This window comes from Musca domestica, unplaced genomic scaffold, assembly GCF_030504385.1.
Source record: "Musca domestica strain aabys unplaced genomic scaffold, Musca_domestica.polishedcontigs.V.1.1 35, whole genome shotgun sequence".
In the NCBI taxonomy this organism is placed as follows: domain Eukaryota; kingdom Metazoa; phylum Arthropoda; class Insecta; order Diptera; family Muscidae; genus Musca; species Musca domestica.
This window is the reverse complement of record NW_026712315.1, coordinates 1,444,070-1,466,961: the sequence shown is the minus strand read 5'-3', so window position 1 is coordinate 1,466,961 and position 22,892 is coordinate 1,444,070. Positions and strand designations below refer to the sequence as shown.

The window sequence follows — 22,892 nt, the reverse complement described above, 5'->3', positions numbered from 1 at the left end:
GTGTAAAACCCTTATTTCGTTGAGGCACGTTTTGGCCGAATTTAATGATATATACCCTCTGTGGTCATACTGCTAAGGGTATAAACAGGGTGTATCCTACAGTAAGTGGGTTGAGGGGTTTTGGTTTTAATGTTACTCTAACATTTTTTTAAATTTTATTAATGGTAATAGTTTTGCAGATCTTTTATAGAAAGAAGAAGACAAATAAGTCTTCGATAAGTAAAAGTTTCATTAAATTATGGATGCTCCTCTTTGGTGCCTACAGGACTCTTATATAGAACAAGTAAAAAAACAGATGTGTTCGGCCGGGCAGAAATTTTAATATCCTCCACCATTTTGAAGGGACATGAAAAATTTTCAAAAAAAAAAAATCCCGTCAACAAATTCCGCTCAAATAAACCCATATTACGAGCTATACAACGACGTGGTCCTGCATAAGTATTTTTATACCCTCCACCTTGGAAAGGAGGGTATATTAACTTTGTCATTCCGTTTGTAACATCCTTAAATATTCGTCGTAGACCCCATAAAGTATATATATTCATAATCAGCATAAAATTCTAAGTCGATTTAACGATGTCCGTCTGTCTGTCTGTCTGTCCGTCTGTCTGTCTGTTGAAATCACGATACAGCCCACATTATTTGACGTAGAGGGCCAAAATTTAGCAGAGCTATTTGCATTGTGTCTAGGATGGTTGGTATTGAAAATGAGATATATCGGTCCACGTTCTGGTATAGTCCCCATATAACGGTACCTTCCGATATTCGGTATTTTGATGATTTATGCCACATTTTTTCACGGATTTGTCTGAAAATTGGTATTTGTAGGTCATAACGGGTCCCTGAGCGTGTGGCAAAACATTGCATGTATAGGTCCACGTTGTGGTATAGCCCCCATATAAAGGTACCTCCCGATATTCGGTATTTTATTTTTTTTTTGCCACATTTTTTCACGGATTTGTCTAAAAATTGGTATATGTGGGTCATAATGGTTTCCAGCTCCGGTGGCGAAACATTGCATGTATGGGCCCATGATTTGGTATAGCCCCCATATAACGGTACCTCCCGATATTCGGTATTTTGATGGTTTTTGCCACATTTGTTCACTGATTTGTCTAAAAATTGGTATTTGTGGGTCATAATGGGTCCCTGAGCGTGTGGCAAAACATTGCATGTGTAGGTCCACATTTTGGTAAAGCCCCCTTATAACGGTACCTCCCGATATTCGGTAATTGGATAATTTTTGCCACATTTTTTCACGGATTTGTCTGAAAATTGGTATTTGTTGGTCATAATGGGTTCCAGCGGTGGCGAAATATTGCATGCATGGGTCCATGATTTGATATAGCCCCCATATAACGGTACCTCCCGATATTCGGTATTTTGATGGTTTTTGCCACATTTTTTCACTGATTTGTCTTTGTATTGGTATTTGTGGGTCATAATGGGTTCTAGTTCGTGTGGCAAAACATTGTAATTATAGGTCCACCTTTTGGTGTAGTCCCCATATAACGGTACCTCCCGATATTCGAAATTTTAATGGTTTTTGCCACATTTCTTCTAATGTTTCTTTTACCCTAAGGTGGAGGGTATTAAAAGTTTGGCCCGGCCGAAATTAATGTTTTTTTACTTTTTTTTTTTTTTTTTTTTTTTTTTGTTTGTTAAAGGCTGTAGTACCCATTACGAACTTTAAATACGAAATTTGAAACAATTCATCAAAATACCGAAAAAAGTGGTATGCCCGGCTATATGAGGACGTGGACCTACATAGACAATTTTCCCTTATACATTTTAGTTCCGATTACCAACTTTAGATTTGAAATTTGAAACAATTTCGATAAAAAAATGCCGCTAAAAATCTAAATTGCTAATAATGGGAGTATCGTTGTATGGGGGCTATTCGATATCGTGGACATATATGGACAAATCTCTTAAAGGGTGTAAAGTACTCAGAAGGAACTCCTTGTGTGGATTTTCAGACAATACATTTGAAAAATTCGGCAATATGGTGGCTATACTACATCGTAGACCCATATAGACAATTCTCTTTCAGAGGGTAAAGTACTCATAAAGAAGTCCTTGTGTAGAATTTCAGGCAATTCCATTGAAAATGTAGGTACTTTGGGGAGGGGTTCCGTTTTATGGGGGCTACACGATATCGTGAACTTGACCTGCCTATAAACAAAAGATTGACCTGTGCAACATTTTAGCTTCCTGTCTTCTTTCGTTTTTACTTTAGCGTAATTACAACAGACTGACGGATGGTCAGACAGGCGGGAGTATATGAAACCGCAGGATTTTTGGCATTGAAAATGGCCATATATATCCACGTTCTACACAAATCACAATACTTTTATTAAACTAAGTTCTGGTGTGAAGGTGGAATATATCGGTCCACTCCTTCTAGTACCTCACCCACAAAGGATATGATTTTTGAATATCAACGAAGGTCGTAACACGTGAATTTAACATCCGATTCCATTCCAGACTTGGTACATCTCAATATTCCCTTCAACACAGGACCTGTTATAAAGATAGTAGAGGTCGGACCATTTATTCTGGTACCTCCTCCACATAGGATTCAAGATTTTGAAAAACAAAACGCTATAAGAAAGCGAAATAAGCGTTCAACTCTCTTTAAATTTCATATTCGATTTTCTTATAATTTTACCTATACCACAATATCAGTTTCGGGGATTCCAGCCTTAGCTCTTCAGTCAATACCAAATTTAGATCCATTTAGTACTTTTCGTACAAATTATGGAAGCATATCCAAAGCATCGCCAAGTCTCAAACACAGCTACCCTCGCTAATCTAAATATCAAATTTCAGAATTGTATCGCTACCTTTTTACGCAATATCAAATTTAGTACCATTTAGTACTTTTCGAATACCACCTCCATATGTAAAGGTTACACCTGATCAACGATCCAAATGCAAAATTTCAGATTTCAAGCATTATCTGTTCACCCCATATCAAATTGTACCAAATATACAGGGCGAGATGAAAAAATTGCAACCAACTTCAGACTGCTGTCATTTCTAAGCCACTCGCCCGACAGCTGTTAAAATTATTCCAGTGACAGCTCATTATATTGTTTACAAGCGTACAAAAGCATTTTGGTGGGAATTTCCTAGAAAAGAAGTTATTCGTGATGGAATTCAAGCGTGATAGTGTGATTTCTTTATATTTGGCTGGAAAACCACAAGTGGCTATTGTTGGAGCACTCCAGCATTTAAATGTGAATAAATCTTTTGTGTCTCGTACCATCGCTCGTAACCATGATACTGGTAGCGTAGCCCAACGTCAAGTGGAGGGAAGAAAACATAAACATCAGCAGAAATGATTCGAAAAGTAAAGAAGCGACTTGATCGATTGCGTCGCAGTGGCTGAAAAATGGCTCGTGAGCTGAACTTATTGTAATATTCCATTCGGCAAATATTGAAAAATGAGCTCGGTGTAGTCATGAGACTTTGAAATTCCAAAAAGTGCAAGAACTTACACCGCAACAGAAAGAAAATAGACTCAAAAGAGAACTGCCGAATTTGGTTTTCTTTGATGATAAAACATTTGTAGTCCAGCAGTTTGTAAATAAAAAAGGTCAGATGAAAATGTGCACCTTCGGTTGGCCACCAGAACTCAAGCGCCGGCCATCGTGATGGTGTGGGCCGCTATAACAGTCGCTCTCCGCTCGTATTAATCGACTGTGGCATCAGAATAGTTTCCGAATATTATTGCGAAAATATTCTGGAGGCACGGAAACATTTTGTCCGCAGACCTTGGACATTCCAACAGGACTCAGCACCATCGCACTTAGCACGCGGCACCCAAGAATGGTTACAAAATGAGGTTTCCAGCGCACAATGGCCACCAAAATCTGTGGATACCAATCCGTTGGACTAAAAAATATCAATGTATCGATCACCTCAAGCAAGCGCTTCGCCAGAAATGGGCCAAAATACCGCAGAGCAACATTCGGGCAGCGTGGCCGTTTGAAGGCCATAATCCGTGCCAAAGGTGACCAATTCGAACAAATCTAAAGTTATTCTAAAATGTGATGCTATTTCCGACAAATATTGCTTTCATTCAATAAAATTAAAAAAAAAAAAAATGTAAAAATTCTGACGTTTGACTTTGTTGCAGTTTTTTTTATCTCACCCTTTAGTACTTTTCGTATACTTGTAGCACACAAAACGGAATTGTACCAAATTCCGTTCCGTGCCAAAACCATCGTATTAACTCTTCAGGACAAACTGGACACAAAATAATATTTTGTTAGAAATTTTTAAAAAACCTATTTTCATATTTTTTTAACAAATGTATTATTCCCTTGCAAAAACATTTTCTTTTGAAATTCTTTTCAAAAACTCTTTTCTTATGAAAAAATATATTTTTAAAAACTTCTGGGCAAAAATTTAGATTTTTTTCCAAATTATTACCTCATAACATAAACGTGGGCATGCTTGCATACAAATGGTAGCCTGAATCCGTCTGAAACTTTCAAACTCGTAAAAGACTAAATTCAGCTACTTCATAAAATCCATTCCGAAAAAATTAAGTCATAGACATGTGTACATGAACATTTTGCTCTAAACCAATACCCATGTTACAAAGGTCTTTAAAATAAAATTGGCTGTAGTCAACCTTAACCTCTACATGAATTACATTTTCTAAATTTATTAAAGAAAAAAATATAAATTTTTTTTTCATAACAATGTATGTTAATAAAAAATATAATGACTTAATTAACATCATAAAATACAGACAGTATTCTCCGCCTCTGAATTCACGTACAATTATCATAACAACGACTCAAACTCGTGCATATGTTTGTATGTCATACAACCTCAATTAAACTCAAGTCAGAGTAAACATTTGATATCACTTTGCCAACCTTTTTTTTCAAGTATTTTGACACAAAAAATGTAGCCAGATATTATGTAGACTTAGTTCAGCTACCAACCACTTGATCAGAGACCAACAAACTCCTTAGTAGGTTATGATGACGCAGCTGCACATGCGCATAAACCTACAGATATACATCCATACGACTATAAGTACATTGTAAACACTTAACACATTAACCCGTTTCCGTGGAAATGGGCAACAGAAATTATGAAATCCCCCCAACAAACACGTCACAGCCATCATCATCAGCAGCAATAACTACAACAACAACAATAATAACAACATCAAGTTTAATTCCATAAAATTTTGATGGTGATCTTGGCCCCCGAGAGTGTTCAGTTCCCGACAACCAAAGACATGTCTCCATGTGTGTACCTCCCCAGCCCAAGTGTATAGCTGGTGCGATGGGGTTGTTACATCATAACTCCTGTAATTATCTTGACTTTTAATGGCAAAAGAAAAAAACCAAACTCCAATTGCATACATCGAGAAAACCACAATTAAATCAATTTTGCCATGTTGCGGGTTTGCAAAAAGAAAAACCAAAAGCGACAAACAAACACGGCAAACATTTGAAATTGGTGCTTAGGAAAATCCCCCCTCATTTAGGAATTCCAAAGTCACTCGGTTTCGACATAAAATGAAAACAACACAAATTTATGGGTTGCCGTTTCTAGCTGAGCCAATTACAGTGATTGAGTTTGAAAATTAAGGAGAGTGGCTTTGGTCGTTTTGAAACTACTCTACACAGAACAGAATTGGTAGACTGGTAGTCCTTCAAATACATAATTATTAAAATTAGATGGTACTTCTAAAAAAAAATTGATAGTCCTTACAATATCTTCAAAAATTAACAATTAGGCCAATATCGGTCCACTCCTTCTGGTACGTCCCCCCAAAAAGGTCGAACTATTCAAAGAAAATATTGGACTGCACAGAAAGAGAGAGGAAAAAATATTCTTTAAAAATCCACGCTTATGTCTTTGGGTCCTTGAAAAATATTCTTTAAAAATCCACAATTACTACTCCCTGGGTTCTTGAAAAATATTCTCCTTGAGTCCTTGAAAAATATTCTTTAAAAATCCACAATTACTTCTCCCTGGGTTCTTGAAAAATATTTTTTAAAAATCCAGGCTTATGTCTCCCTGGGTCCTTGAAAAATATTTTTTAAAAATCCAGGCTTATGTCTCCCTGGGTCCTTGAAAAATATTTTTTAAAAATCCAGGCTTATGTCTCCCTGGGTCCTTGAAAAATATTTTTAAAAATCCAGGCTTATGTCTCCCTGGGTCCTTGAAAAATATTTTTTAAAAATCCAGGCTTATGTCTCCCTGGGTCCTTGAAAATATTTTTTAAAAATCCAGGCTTATGTCTCCCTGGGTCCTTGAAAAATATTTTTTAAAAATCCAGGCTTATGTCTCCCTGGGTCCTTGAAAAATATTTTTTAAAAATCCAGGCTTATGTCTCCCTGGGTCCTTGAAAAATATTTTTTAAAAATCCACGCTTATGTCTCCCTGGGTCCTTGAAAATATTTTTTAAAAATCCACGCCTATGTCTCCCTGGGTCCTTGAAAAATATTTTTTAAAAATCCACGCTTACGTCTCCCTGGGTCCTTGAAAAATATTTTTTAAAAATCCACGCTTATGTCTCCCTGGGTCCTTGAAAAATATTTTTTAAAAATCCACGCTTATGTCTCCCTGGGTCCTTGAAAAATATTCTTTAAAAATCCACGCTTATGTCTCCCTGGGTCCTTGAAAAATATTCTTTAAAAATCCACGCTTATGTCTCCCTGGGTCCTTGAAAAATATTTTTTAAAAATCCACGCTTATGTCTCCCTAGGTCCTTGAAAAATATTTTTTTAAAAATCCACGCTTATGTCTCCCTGGGTCCTTGAAAAATATTCTTTAAAAATCCACGCTTATGTCTCCCTGGGTCCTTGAAAAATTTTCTTCAAAAATCCACCCTGGGTCCTTGAAAATAATTCTTTAAAAATCCACGTTTTTGTCTCCCTGGGTCCTTGAAAAATATTCTTTAAAAATCCACGCTTATGCCTCCCTGGGTCCTTAAAAAATATTCTTTAAAAATCCACGCTTGCCTCCCTGGGTCCTTGAAAAATATTCTTTAAAAATCCACGCTTGCCTCCCTGGGTCCTTGAAAAATATTCTTTACAAATCCACGCTTATGCCTCCCTGGATCCTTGAAAAATATTCTTTAAAAATCCACGCCTGGGTCCTTGAAAAATATTCTTTAAAAATCCACGCCTGGGTCCTTGAAAAATATTCTTTAAAAATCCACGCCTGGGTCCTTGAAAAATATTCTTTAAAAATCCACGCCTGGGTCCTTGAAAAATATTCTTTAAAAATCCACGCCTATGTCTCCCTGGGTCCTTGAAAAATATTCTTTAAAAATTCACGCTTATGTCTCCCTGGGTCCTTGAAAAATATTCTTTAATAATCCACGCTTATGCCTCCCTGGGTCCTTGAAAAATATTCTTTAAAAATCCACGCTTATACCTCCCTGGGTCCTTGAAAAATATTCTTTAAAAGTCCACGCTTATGCCTCCCTGGGTCCTTGAAAAATATTCTTCAAAAATCCACCCTGGGTCCTTGAAAATAATTCTTTAAAAATCCACGTTTTTGTCTCCCTGGGTCCTTGAAAAATATTCTTTAAAAATCCACGCTTATGCCTCCCTGGGTCCTTGAAAAATATTCTTTAAAAATCCACGCTTATGCCTCCCTGGGTCCTTGAAAAATATTCTTTAAAAATCCACGCTTATGCCTCCCTAGGTCCTTGAAAAATATTTTTTAAAAATCCACTCTTATGTCTCCCTGGGTCCTTGAAAAATATTTTTTAAAAATCCACGCTTATGTCTCCCTGGATCCTTGAAAAATATTTTTTAAAAATCCACGCCTATGTCTCCCTGGGTCCTTGAAAAATATTTTTTAAAAATCCACTCTTATGTCTCCCTGGGTCCTTGAAAAATATTTTTTAAAAATCCACGCTTATGTCTCCCTGGGTCCTTGAAAAATATTTTTTAAAAATCCACGCTTATGTCTCCCTGGGTCCTTGAAAAATATTTTTTAAAAATCCACGCTTATGTCTCCCTGGGTCCTTGAAAAATATTCTTTAAAAATCCACGCTTATGTCTCCCTGGGTCCTTGAAAAATATTCTTTAAAAATCCACGCTTATGTCTCCCTGGGTCCTTGAAAAATATTTTTTAAAAATCCACGCTTATGTCTCCCTAGGTCCTTGAAAAATATTTTTTAAAAATCCACGCTTATGTCTCCCTGGGTCCTTGAAAAATATTCTTTAAAAATCCACGCTTATGTCTCCCTGGGTCCTTGAAAAATATTCTTCAAATATCCACCCTGGGTCCTTGAAAATAATTCTTTAAAAATCCACGTTTTTGTCTCCCTGGGTCCTTGAAAAATATTCTTCAAATATCCACCCTGGGTCCTTGAAAATAATTCTTTAAAAATCCACGTTTTTGTCTCCCTGGGTCCTTGAAAAATATTCTTTAAAAATCCACGCTTATGCCTCCCTGGGTCCTTAAAAAATATTCTTTTAAAAATCCACGCTTCCCTTCCTGGGTCCTTGAAACATATTCTTTAAAAATCCACGCTTGCCTCCCTGGGTCCTTGAAAAATATTCTTTACAAATCCACGCTTATGCCTCCCTGGATCCTTGAAAAATATTCTTTAAAAATCCACGCCTGGGTCCTTGAAAAATATTCTTTAAAAATCCACGCCTGGGTCCTTGAAAAATATTCTTTAAAAATCCACGCTTATGCCTCCCTGGGTCCTTAAAAAATATTCTTTAAAAATCCACGCTTGCCTCCCTGGGTCCTTAAAAAATATTCTTTAAAAATCCACGCTTGCCTCCCTGGGTCCTTGAAAAATATTCTTTAAAAATCCACGCTTGCCTCCCTGGGTCCTTGAAAAATATTCTTTAAAAATCCACGCTTATGTCTCCCTGGGTCCTTGAAAAATATTCTTTAAAAATCCACGCCTATGTCTCCCTGGGTCCTTGAAAAATATTCTTTAAAAATTCACGCTTATGTCTCCCTGGGTCCTTGAAAAATATTCTTTAAAAATCCACGCTTATGCCTCCCTGGGTCCTTGAAAAATATTCTTTAAAAATCCACGCTTATGCCTCCCTGGGTCCTTGAAAAATATTCTTTAAAAGTCCACGCTTATGCCTCCCTGGGTCCTTGAAAAATATTCTTCAAAAATCCACCCTGGGTCCTTGAAAATAATTCTTTAAAAATCCACGTTTTTGTCTCCCTGGGTCCTTGAAAAATATTCTTTAAAAATCCACGCTTATGCCTCCCTGGGTCCTTGAAAAATATTCTTTAAAAATCCACGCTTATGCCTCCCTGGGTCCTTGAAAAATATTCACTTAGTCTCGCTGGATCCGCTTTCCTCTAATATCACTGTTCTATCTAATTAACGACAGGCTGTAGGGTATTTCTACCACGCAAGTAGCCACCACCACACACATTCACTTTCTGTTTTGTTTCCAAACCACAATCTATGCTGATTGTGCAAAATTTTTCCTCAACGTCATTCCGCCCGTTTAGTGGTCAACCATCGTATCGCAAATGCTGCGGCTAGTATTGTGGCCGTCAAGTTTCGTTGCGGTTTTGGCAAAGGCATGTCCATTTTGAAAAATAATGTTGCATCGCTTCGGCATTTTGAGCAAAACAAATCCGAGGCGCAAATGCTAGAAGCCGATAAACTGCAGTTGTAAGCGCAAATGATGTTGCAACATCAATCATGGCATTCTCATGCCAGCAACTGCAACTCCATTGTTGTTGTGGCGTTGATTTTTGGTCAAGTCTAGATTGTTCACTTCAATGATCCGATTGGCAGACAGTGTGTGTGATATTTCCGTCGTGGCAGACGGTATAGCCTGCAGGAGTGTGTTAGGTTTGTCATACCGTTTGTATGATATATATATTACCACGTGCCGGATTTAAACGATATCGAATATCACGTTATGAGATATGTGATTTGTTTATTCGGAAAACAAATCAGACATCTATGACTAATATTTTGGGAATAATTGTTATACCCTCCACCGTAGTGTGGAGGGTATATTAAGTTGGTCATTCCGTTTGTAACACCTCGAAATATACATTTTATACCCCACAAAGCATATATTGATCTGCATAAAATTTTATGTCGATTTAGCGATGTCCGTCCGTCTGTCCGTCGGTGGAAATCACTCTAGCTTCCGAAGGAAATAAAGTAGATTGAAAAAATTTTACCCAAATGTATATTATGTCTGCAGAACTTTTGGTATTGAAAATGGGCCATGTAGTTACACGTTTTGGTGTAGCCCCTATATAACGGTACCTCCCGATATTCGGTATTTTGATCATTTTAGCGACATAATTCACCGAAATTGTTTCAAATTTGGCATTTAAAGTTCGAAATGAATAATACAGCCTAAGACAAAAAATTGTCGGTGCAAGTCCACGTCTTCGTATAGCCCCCATATAACGGTACCCCCCCCCCCTTTAGATACTTTGTTGATTTTAGCGACAATATTAACCAGAATTGTTTCGAATTTGGTATTTAAAGTTCGAAATGAATACTACAGCCTAAGACAAAAAATTGTATGTCCAATTCTTCGTATAGACAAAATATAACGGTACCTCCCGATATTCGGTATTTTGAAGATTTTAGCGACATTATTAACCGGAATTTGGTATTTGAAGTACTGCAGCCTAAGGGAGAAAATTATCTGTGCAGGTCCACATTTTGGTACAGCCCCCATATAATAGTATCTCCCTATATTTATGATTTTAGCTACATTATTCACAGATTTTTTGGTTAATATCTATCATTTTCTTATCGGAACTTGCTTTAGCATAAATATCGGAAGAGAAGAGAATCTTAAGCTTATTTTTATTTATTTATTTATTTTTTTTTTTTGGAATTTGAAAAAATTGGATGATCATTTCGCGTTTTACAAACTTCATGGTTATTCAAAATTATTATTCGTTGTAGGGAGGTATCTGAAGGAGTAAACCGACATATCCTACCTTCACACCAGATCGTGTGTTATTAAAAAATATTGGAATGTGTGACCTTTGCAGACAATCCTAATCTCATTTCACATTTTATAAAAATTATAATTATTCCAAATTTTGACCCTTTGTGGGGGAGGTACTTAATGGAGTGGTCCGATATATTCCGTATTCGTACCAAATCTTGTGTTGGTAGAAATATTGGGATGTACGAAATTTCAAGACAATTGGAGTCTAATTTCACATTTTATAAGAATTACAATTATTCCAAATTTTGACCCTTTATGGAAAAGGTACTGGATGGATTGGGTCGATATTGTTCCTTTTCCGCACTTCACCCAGTACTGATAAGCATATTTATATTTGCAAAGTTTGCATAAAATTGGATGATCCTTTCTCTTTCATTGAGGTGAATTATTTTTCTTGAAAATGTTGAAATGGAGGTACTAGAAGAAGTTGAACGATGTTGCCCATCTCTGAACTCGATCTAAGTTGGACAATAATATTACGATGTTCCAAGTTCAGAGCAAATCGGATACTCTCTTCGAGAGTTATCGTGCGCAACAGCCAGACGGACGGACGGACGGACGGACATCCCTAGATCGACTCCAAATGTCCTGAAACAAATTTGGTGCAAAGAGACCTAAGGTCTAAAACCGTTACATATTTCTTTAATAAATAAAAGAGCAGCTTTCCACCATTTTGAAGGATCTTGAAAATTTTCAAAAAAAAAAATCCGTCGAAAATACTGCTTAAATGACAGCCGTTACATGGGGGCTATACAAAGACGTAAACCTGCATAGGCTATAGTAGCGATTCCAACTTTCAAATACGACATTTAAAACAATTCAGTGAAATAATGTCGCTAATATCATGAAAAAAATCGATTAAAGGGGGTACCATTATATGGGAGATATACGATATAGTGGACCTATATACATAGACAATTCTTTACCAGGGTAAGGTATTCAGAAAGAACACCTGGTGTTGTTTTTCAGACAATTCTATTGAAAAATTTGACAAAAATCATGAAAATACTGAATAACGTTACATGGGGGATATACGATATCGTGGACCCATATAGACAATTCTCTTACAAGGTGTAAAGTATTCAGAAGGAACTCCTCGCGTAGAATTTCAGTCAATTCCATTGGAAAATGTGACTAAAGCCATCAAAATATCGAATATCGGGGAGGGTACCGTTATAAGGTACCCTCCCCGATACGCATTCCTGGGCCGATATAGTCCATCTTCGAACTTTACCTACCTGCACGCAAAATAGATTTTTTATTTTAATTTTTTTATTTTAAAAACTTTTGTAATTTTTCAGGGCTTTAATTTTTTGAAGGCACAGACAGATCTATCCAAAGTTTTAGCCTCCTATCTTAATTTGTTTTGAAGTTAGTGTGTTTACAAGGATATGCAGACGGACGAACGCGCATGGCTTAATCGTCTTAGATTTTAACGCTGATCAAGAATATATATACTTTATTGGGTCTAAAATGATTATTTCGATGAGTAACAAACTGAATGGCGAACTTAATATACCCTCCATATGGTGTAGGGGAATAAAAATATATCTGGGTGCTTAAAAAAATTGCTATAATTGGAATTACTTCTAGAGACTTTCCATTGTTGCAAAATCATCTAGAGGTCTTTTAGATATGGTCTACTCTCCAGATACCATTAATTGTTAGAAGACCATTTAAAGATTGTCAGAAGTAAGTGGACCTTTTACAGGTCTTGCTTCCAAAGGTCGTCCATGCAGCTAAAATTTCTACCTCGAAGAAGGGGACTACAAGTTTCGTTCCAAACCCATTTGCTGCCGTTTTATCTCTTTCCGCTTTTGGCTCTGCGCAAGATTTGACCTAGTTCCATGATAGTGAGCTTGTAACTGAACTGAGGTATGAACAAATATTTAGCAATCCAGCCACCACCAACAACAACAACATATTTCGATGCAATTCCAAAATATGTGCCACCGCCACCATGCTGCTGCTGCCGCTGCTGGCGTTGCCACTATCAAAGCCATGTTGCGCCTGCGCAACAAGTACTTGAAAGCAAAAAATAAACATTTTTCGCTTTTTATTGTTTTTTAAGACAACAAACAACAACAACAACAACAAAGAATAATATCAAAACACATGGGGGTATGTGCGTTGAAGCATGGCACGCTGCGCTTCACTGACTGACAGACAGTCTAACTAAATGGCCAGGTTGTTCGGCTGGCTAGCTGGCTGACTAACTGGCATATTATCAACTGGTCCAACAGGTTAACCCGCATGTTCATAACTATTATTGTTGTTCAGTATTTCTTCTTCTTCTTTGTTTTGTTCCCTCTTTCTCCATATTTTTGCAGCCAATTTTTACGATATTCTGAGATCAAGCTCAAATCACTTTCAGTTTTTGTATGACGGCGTGCCGCCGTCGGGGCTTGTTAAATCAATTCGAAAATTGACACAATTTTGAAAGAATTTTTAATTTATTCTTTTTATGGAACCCGTTTTGTTTTGTGGCCTGGATTTGAAATGAATGCGAACGAATTAATTGGAAAAAGTTTTGGAAAAGAAATTAAAATATTTAATTTCATTGGTTGTGATTAAGAATACAAAAATATGGGATAAAATCGGGTTTGTTCTAAAGTGTTAATACCTTTTAAAGTGGTGTGAATTTAAATATCTGTTGCTCTGAATTGAAAATGAATACGTTTTTTTTTAAATTCAATCAACGGGAATGCAATTATTATTCAACCTGGATTGAAAAAAAAATCAGTTTCGAATACCAAAATAACGTTTTGTGTTACATATTCTTATTGGAAATATTTGTCTAGCACAATGGTTGAGGTTATGAAAAAATTTCCAAAATATGGGACATACAGGGTGAGATTAAAAAAAAACATTCTTTTTTTTAATTTTATTGAATAAAAGTAAAAATGTCGGAAATAGCATCAAATTTTAGAAAAACTTTAGATTTCTTCGAAATGGTCATCTTTGGCACAAATTATGGCCTTCAAACGGCCAATGAAACTGTCACACGCCGACCGAATGTTGCTCTGCGGTATTTTGGCCCGTTCCCGGCGAAGCGCTTGCTTGAGTTGATTAACACTTTGGTATTTTTTAGTGCCAACCTTCCTTGCCAAAATACTCCAGACACAATAGTGCAACGGATTGGTATCCGGAGATTTTGGTTGGCATTGTGCGCTGGAAATAAAGCGAGGGACCTCCTTTTGTAACTATTCTTGGGTGGCGCGTTCTGAGTGCGATGATGCGGAGTCCCGTTGCAATGTCCAAGGTCTGCGTTCAAAATGTTTGCGTGCCGAATATTTTTGGGATAATATTAAGCGTTTATTCTGATGCCACGGTCGATTAATACGAGCGGAGAACGACCATCGGCTATTATGGCAGCCCACACCATCACCATGGGCGGCGCCTGAGTTCTAGTGGCCAACCGAAGGTGCCTCTTTGGCAAGTAAACACGATCATTTTGTATGTATACAAACTGCTGGACAACGAATGTTTTCTCATCGGAGACGGGGAAAACCAAATTCGCCAGTTCACCACTTTCGGCCAAGCGAAGCAGCTCTTTTGAGTCTATTTTCTATCTGTTGCGGTGTAAGTTCTTGCACTTTTTGGAATTTCAATGGATTTCCCCGAGCTCAATTTTCAATATTTGCCGAATGGAATATTGCGATATGTTCACCTCACGAGCCAGTTTTCGACCACTGCGATGCGTGTTTCGATTAAGTCACTTCTTTACTTTTCGAACCATTCCTACTGATTTGCTGTTTTCTTCCATCCAATTCCTTGACGTCGGGCTACGCTACCAGTAACCAATCACGGTAACGAGCGATAGTGCGAGACACAAAAGATTTATTCACATTTAAATGCTGAAGTGCTCTAACGATAGCCACTTGTGGGCTTCCAGCCAAATATAAAGGAATCACACTATCACGCTTGAATTCCATCACGAATAACTTTTTTTCTGGAAAATTCTCACCAAAATGATTTTGTACGCCTGTAAACAATATAATGAGCTGTCACTGGAATAATTCTAACAACTGTCGGACGAGTGACTTTAAAATGACAGCAGTCTGAAATTGGTTGCAGTTTTTTACATCTCACCCTCTATAGTTTAATCCGAGATTTATAGTGAAATTTGAATATAGAATATTTCCTCCTTCGGCACTAGCTGCCTAAAATAAAGATTTATGCTACTTTCAGGTGTCCACTCGAAAAAAGGCCGAAGAAAAATCGATCAAAAAATTAGGTAATATTTTCGGGTCCTTTTTTTGCAACATTGATGGAATTATTTTCTTGTTATATGATGAAAATATAAATACCTTCTCTTCGGTGACCTATAGTGAAATTACATAAATAATGCCACGGTTTTAAGCCTAAAATTTGTTTTTATACCCTCCACCGTACATGGTATGGGAGTAATATTAAGTTCCTCATTCCGTTGGTAACTCATCGAAATAATAATTTTAGACCTAGCAAAATATATATATTCATGATCATCGTACAATTCTAAGGCGATTTAGCCCTGTCTGTCCGTCTGTCTGTCTGTCTGCCTGTTGTAATCCCGCTAGAGTTAAAACGTATTAAGAATTATATCGGTCCACGATATTGTATAGCCCCCATATAACGGTACCCTGATAATCCGTATGGTCTGAAATTCTACACAAGGAATTCTTTACCCTCTAGAAGAAAATTGTCTATGTAGATCCACTATATCGTATGCACCCCATAAAACTATACCCTCAGATATTCGGTGTTTTGATGATTATAGCCACATTTCTTAATGGAATTTTCTGAAATTCTACACAAGGAGTTCCTTTTGAGTATTTTACCGCCTGGAGGAGAATTGTCTTTATAGGTCCACGATATCGTATATCCCCCATATAACGATACCTTCCGTTATTCGGTATTTAGATGATTATAGCTAATTTTTTCAATAGAATTGTCTGAAAATCCACACAAGGATCTCCATCTGAGTATTTTTCCCCTCTTTGGAGGAGAATTGTCCACGATATCATATATCCCCCATAGCGTTCAGCTTAGTCTTGGAGTTCCGATGTATTCCGAGACCTACAGTAGCTATAGTAGTAGTTATGACAAAAACTTTTGTAGAATTTTTTGACTTGAAAAAAAGAAGCAAAAAAAACCTAAAATGAAAGGATTTCAAGAAATCGTAATCCTAATATTTTACAAAAAGTGGAAAAGACGTCCTTGCCCCCACCCCTCACATAACGAGAATACTCACGAAATATCATTAAATTCCCTTGGTAAAGATTTTATTTGTTTGTTTTTTTTTTTTTTTTTCAATTTAAAATTCAATTGTTAAATTTAATTCTAGAAGCTATTGCACTCATGTTTCGCACTCACCAAAACCAACAATTGTAACAAATTAGGAAATAACACAAAAAAAAAAAAAAACAGAAGAACAGAAAACCCAGTTCTCCAAGGTTGTTCCGTTCTTTTATTAGTATGTCTTTTAGCCCATTCATGTGTTAATTGTATTCTTAATGAATTAATTGAAAACTTTGTTGAATTCTTAATAACTTTTTGTATTTCATTATTTTTTTCAGTACTACTGCCAACAGACACACGCAGACAGGCAAAGTCCAACACAAAATGAGAGCGAAACCAAAATTAGAATTCGAAAAGGATGGAGGATTTGTTAAAATCGAATCCTACGATGAGAATGAAGTCGATCGCATTGCCGAGTGTTATGCGGGGCGTACGTTTTTCATAACCGGTGGCACCGGTTTCATGGGCAAGGTGTTGATTGAAAAGCTCTTGAGGTAGGTGGGCATTAGCATTGTTTATCTTTACAAATTAGTAATTTTATTATTCTCTCTCTCCCTCTCTCTCTCTCTCTCTCTCTTATGGCAACTTATTTTAGGTCATGTGGAGATTTAAAGAAAATTTATCTTTTGATTAGACCAAAGAAAGGCAAGGAGCCAATCGAACGCATCACACAGATGTTGGATAATGTGGTAAGTGTGTGTGTGTGTCTGTGTCTGTGTGCGCAAAGAGTATTTTACGTATTAGTAATGTTAATTTTTAAATTAATTATACGCACACGTGTTTCAGAATTATTATGTGCAGAATTATGGGGGATATTAGTGTCTCGGATTACAAATGAAGTTAAATAGCATAAATACATGTTGTCAAAACTATTTATTAACTGAATGTATTGCGAATTATCTTGTATACCTCTGTGCATTGGACAAACACATGTACATAAGTTATTGTAACACATTGCAGGATATCTTCTTTGGAGTAGGAAAGATCATTATTTTAAAAGTGCTGTGATAGTCCCTAAAATAATATTCGTTGAAAATTCCACTTCATCATCGCTTTGAATATCCTTGAAAAAAAATATTTTTCAAAAATCCGCAATTTTAATCATTAAAAAATATTTTTAAAAAACTTTAAATAATATTCCTTAAAAAATGCCATGTAAAATCTACAATAAATTCCTAAAAAAAAAATATTATTTAAAAAATTTGCAATTATAGTTTTGAATTATATGAATATAAATTCTGAAAAAATCCTAGCAAAAATATTCCATTAAAGTTATCCATTATAGCTTTGATAGTCCTTTAAAATAGTATTTGAAAATTATAGCTGAGGAAGTCCACGAAGAAATAGTCTTTAATAATATAGCTCTGATAGCCCACGCTTAAAGCTCTTATAATTATTGAAAAAAGTCTTAAAAATTCACGACTAGGTAGTCCTTTAAAAATATACGCTACGAGCTCCGGCAGTCCTTAAAAAAATCTTTAAAAATCCGTACTTGGAGCTCTGGTAGTTTCTGGAAAAAAAAACTTAAAAAAATCTAGGATTAGAGCTCTGGTAATTCTTGAAAAAAAAAATCTTTAAAAATACAAGCTAGGAACTCTGGTAGTCCATACAAAAAAAATTAAAAAAAAAAATCCAAGCCTAGTTATCCAAGCCTTTGTTAGTCCTTTAAAATAGTCTTTGAAAATTATAGCTGAGGAAGTCCATGAAAAAATAGTCTTTAATAATATAGATCTGATAGTCCACGCTTAAAGCCCTTATAATTATTGGAAAAAATCTTAAAAAATTCACGACTAAAGCTCTGGTAGTTCTTGAGAAAAAAATTCTTTAAAAATAAAAGCTTGGAGGACCGGTAGTCCTTTAAAAATCCGTACTTGGAACTCTGATAGTCCTAGAAAAAAGTCTTTAAAAACACAAGCTATGAGCTCTGATAGTCCTTGAAAAAATTCTTAAAAAATTCAAGCTTGGAGCTCTTGTAGTCCTTGAAAAAAATAAAAATTCAAGTCTAGAGCTTTGGTGGTCCTTAAAAAGAAAATAAAAATCCAACTTACAACTCTGATAGTCTTTAAAAAAAATTCTTAAAAAATCCATTTTTATAGTTCCTGAAGTCCTTCAAAATATTATTTAAAAAATCCACGTCTTCAGCTATATTAGTCCTCGAAAAAATTCTTTAAAAAAAAACAATATCTCTTTGGGATAGTCCTTGAAAAAATTCTGTGAAAAACCGAGACTTAATTTTGGGATAGTCCTTGAATAAAAATTCTTTAAAAAATCCAGACCTAATTTTCGGATAGTCCTTGAAAAATAGTTCTTTAAAAAATCCAGGAATATTTTTGGAATAGTCCTTAAAAAAATTAAAAAAATCCACGTTTATTTTTGGGATAGTCCTTGAAAAAACTCTTGAATAAAAATTCTTTCAAAAATCCACGCTTACTATCGAGATAGTCCTTGATTCTTTTAATAATCCAAACTTATTTTTGGGAAGGACTTAAAATTTTTTTTTTTTTAAATTCAAGTTTATTTTTCTGATAGTCCTTAGAAGAAATTCTTTAAAAATTAAAATTTATTTTTGGGATAGTCCTTGAAAAAAATCTATACAAAATCTAGGCTTAAATTTGGGATAGTCCTTGAAAAAAATTCTATAAGAAATCTAGGCTTACATTTGGGATAGTCCTTGAATAAAAATTCTTTAACAAATCCAGACTTAATTTTGAGATAGTTCTTAAATAAAAGTTCTTTAAAAAATCCAGGCTTATTTTTGGGATAGTTCTTGAATTTTTTTTTTTTAAAATCAAGAGGCATTGTTGTGGGATTGTCCTTAAAAAATCTTTAAAAAATCCACGCTTATTTTTGGGATAGTCCTTAAAAAATCTTAAAAAAATCCACGCTTATTTTTGGAATAGTCCTTAAAAAATCTTTAAAAAATCCACGCTTATTTTTGGGATAGTCCTTAAAAAATCTTTAAAAAATCCACGCTTATTTTTGGAATAGTCCTTAAAAAATCTTTAAAAAATCCACGCTTATTTTTGGGATAGTCCTTAAAAAATCTTTAAAAAATCCACGCTTATTTTTGGGATAGTCCTTAAAACATCTTTACAAAATCCACGCTTATTTTTGGGATAATCCTTGAAAAAGACTCTTGAATAAAATCCATGCTTATAGATTAGATAGTCCTTGAAAAAAATATAAAAAAATCTACGCCTCTGATTCTGATTGTCCTTAATATCAATCAATAAATACATTACATTGTCCTTTCTTTCAGCTATTCGACAAACTAAAAGAACTGCGTAGCTTGGACTGGATACTAACTAAACTTGAGGCCATACCTGGCGATGTGATGCTACCGAAACTGGGCATCTCGCATGAGGATGCCGAAAAGCTGCGCAACGAGGTTAGTGTGATAATGCACTGTGCCGCCACAGTAAGGTAAGTTCTAATTCACCGCCATCTTTCACAATCGATATAATAACATGCTCCTCCTCCCCACGCCGTAGATTTGATGAACCTTTGCGTCGTGCCGTCTTAATGAATGTCCGTGGCACCAAATATATGCTCGAACTGGCAACCACATTTAAAAAGCTTGACGCATTCTGTCATGTCTCCACGGCCTATTGCCATTTGCATGTCAAGACCCTTTACGAGAAACCGTATGACCCGCCAGCCGATCCCCATTCCGTTTTGAGCGTCTGTGAGTGGTTGAGTGATGACGATATCAATGCTCTGCAAAAGAGGATTTTGGGTGACATACCGAACACCTATGCCTACACCAAATCCCTGGCCGAGGCATTGGTGGCAGAGACGTTTGACAAGTTGCCGACCTGTATCCTCCGACCATCGATTGTCATACCCATTTGGCGTGAACCGGTGCCCGGTTGGACGGACAACATAAATGGACCGACCGGTCTGCTAATCGGAGCCGGTAAAGGTGTCATCCGCACCATGTATTGTCAGGAGAGTGGTTATGGTGATTTCCTGCCCGTCGATATAGCGGTGAATGCCATGCTCGTTGCTACCTGGCGTTTCTTGACACCCGAATATGGCCTGAAAGAGAATCGTGTAGCCCACATGACCAGCTCGAATGAAATCAAGGTCACGTGGTCGGAAATTATTGAAATTGGTCGTTGGGTTATTGAAAATCGTGTACCTCTGAATGGTGTGGCATGGTATCCGGGTGGTTCGATGAAATCAAATTACATTCATCATTGGATATGTCTGATCTTGTTCCATTGGATACCGGCATTGTTGGTGGACTTCTTGTTGGTATTGCTTCGCTATCCGCCGGTGTAAGTAAAAGAAAAGAGACAGAGAGGACTTGCTGATCGATAGAATACCTTGAGAGTATCTTCCAGAGATAGAAGACCACCAAATCTCGAAGGCCTCCAAGAGGCCCTCTATAGATAATAGGCCTCCAAGAGGTCTTCTACAGATATAAGGCTTGCAAGAGTTTTTTTTATAGATAAAGGATTCTCCAACCTCCAAGAGGTCTTCTATAGACAGAAGGCCTAAAAGAGGTCTTATATACATAAGAGGCCTCCAAGAGGTCTTCTATAGATAGAAGGCCTCCAAGAGCTCTTCTAAAGATAGGAGGCCTCCAAGAGGTCTTCTAAAGATAGGAGGCATCCAAGAGGTCTTCTATTGACTGAAGGTATCCTAGAGAAATGAGACCTCCAAGAGGTCTTCTATAGATAGAAGGCCTTTAAGAGGTCTACTAGAGATAGAAAGGCGCCAAGTGGTCTACATAGATAGAAGGCCTCCAAGATTGACTGAAGGTCTCCTAGAGAAAGAAGACCTGCAAGAGGTATTCTTTAAATAGAAGGCCTCCAAGGGGTCTTCTATTGACTGAAGGTCTCCTAGAAAAGAAAACCTCCAAGAGGTTTTCTAAAGATAGAAGGCCTCCAAGAGCTCTTCTAAAGATAGGAGGCCTCCAAGAAGTCTTCTATAGATAGAAGGCCTCCAAGAGCTCTTCTAAAAATAGGAGGCCTCCAAGAGGTCTTCTAAAGATAGGAGGCATCCAAGAGGTCTTCTATTGACTGAAGGTATCCTAGAGAAAGGAGACCTCCAAGAGGTCTTCTATAGATAGAAGGCCTCCAAGAGGTCTACTAGAGATAGAAAGGCGCCAAGAGGTCTACATAGATAGAAGGCCTCCTAGAGGTCTCCTAAAGATATAAGGCCTCCAATAGGTCTTCCTTACATAGAAGGCATCCAAGGGGCCTTCTAGAAGTCTTTTATAGATATAAGGCCTTCAAGATATTTTCTATAGATAGATGGCTTCCAATAGGTATTCTGTCGGTAAAAGTCCTCCAATAGGTTTTTTATAGAAAGAAGACCTCCAAGAGGTCTTCTAAGGAAAGAAGGCCTCCTAGAGGTCTTCTATAGATAAAATGCATATAATAGGTAATCTATAGAAAGAAGTTCTCCAAGAGATCTCCTCTTGAGAGTCTTTTGCCTATAGAGGACATCTTTATGACATTTTCAAGGTGCTCAGAGTCCTGAAAACTTTTACTAATTGTCTGTTATTTGCTTTTACCTTTCGCAGTTTAATACGGGTCCAAAAACGCATTCAGAACGGTTTCTCCGTTTTCGAATATTATGCCAATAACGTTTGGAATTTCGACAATCAGGAGGCGATAAAACTACGGCAGATTATGAACAATCGAGAACGGATGACGTATTGTATTGAAAAGATGGAAGTCGATTTGTATGAATATTTCACCAATTGTCTGCTGTGTGCTCGTCGTCTGATACTCAAGGAGACCGATGACACAATTCCAGCTGCCAAGAGGCATATGAGAGTGTAAGTTGATTGTTGGATTTACTCAGAGCCATGGCAATTAATTTCTCTCTCACTCTCTCTCTCTCTCTATGTTTTCAGGATGTGGTGGGTGGACAAGATCTTCAAATATACCTGCTATTTCGGTATTTGCTATTTTATTTACCGGAAATTTATAGCTGACTTCCTTTTTGGTAGCTCCACATAGTCCCAACTGAATGGAATTGAAAAATATATTTCCCTGTTTAGTATATCTTTTTTTATTATCATTTTCCCAATGTGAAGAAGTAATAATAAATTGTTTGTAATATAAGTTATTTTGCTATTGTTTATTGTTGTTTTACATAAATGTTAAATATAAGCAAATTTTTTTGTTTAATATTAGTAATAAACAATTTTGTAATGGAGTAATAATTAAAAACAAACATTTAAACTAATAACAGTTACGTTTTCCATTTAATACCCAGACAAAAATATTTCGAGGCTTCATTTTTCAAAATTGTTCATTTTTATACCCTCCACCATATATTCATTTTGTCATTCTCATTTTGACGAACTCATCGAAATAATGATCTTAGCCCCAACAAAGTATATATATTCTTGATCAGCGGAAAATTCTAAGACGATGTCCGTCTGTCCGCTATCTTTCGAACGAATTGAGATAGAAGGCTACAATTTTGCACACATGTCTATTTTGCCAGTAGGCACGTTAAGTTCGTAAATGGTCCTTGTAGGTCCACGTTTCCATATAGCCCCCATATAACGGTACCTCCCGATATTCGGTGTTTTTATGATTTTAGCGACATTATTCACCGGAATTGTTTCATATTTGGCATTTGAAGTTCGAAAAGGATACTACAGCCACGTCTTCGTAT

General features: G+C 36.4%; 1 protein-coding gene across 1 annotated transcript in view; it reads left to right on the top strand.

Annotated features, from left to right (window-relative positions):
* Positions 1 to 22,334, top strand: part of LOC101900725 (putative fatty acyl-CoA reductase CG5065) — a 31,995-nt gene extending 9,661 nt beyond the window's left edge. Inside the window, exons 2-7 of the mRNA XM_005182153.4 lie at positions 16,529 to 16,744; positions 16,846 to 16,939; positions 19,510 to 19,673; positions 19,742 to 20,530; positions 21,784 to 22,041; positions 22,120 to 22,334. Coding sequence (XP_005182210.1) covers positions 16,575 to 16,744; positions 16,846 to 16,939; positions 19,510 to 19,673; positions 19,742 to 20,530; positions 21,784 to 22,041; positions 22,120 to 22,225 — 1,581 coding nt within the window. The 5' untranslated portion in view covers positions 16,529 to 16,574 and the 3' untranslated portion in view covers positions 22,226 to 22,334. The remainder of the gene's footprint in view (positions 1 to 16,528; positions 16,745 to 16,845; positions 16,940 to 19,509; positions 19,674 to 19,741; positions 20,531 to 21,783; positions 22,042 to 22,119) is intronic.
* The last annotated feature ends 558 nt before the right edge of the window (positions 22,335 to 22,892 follow it).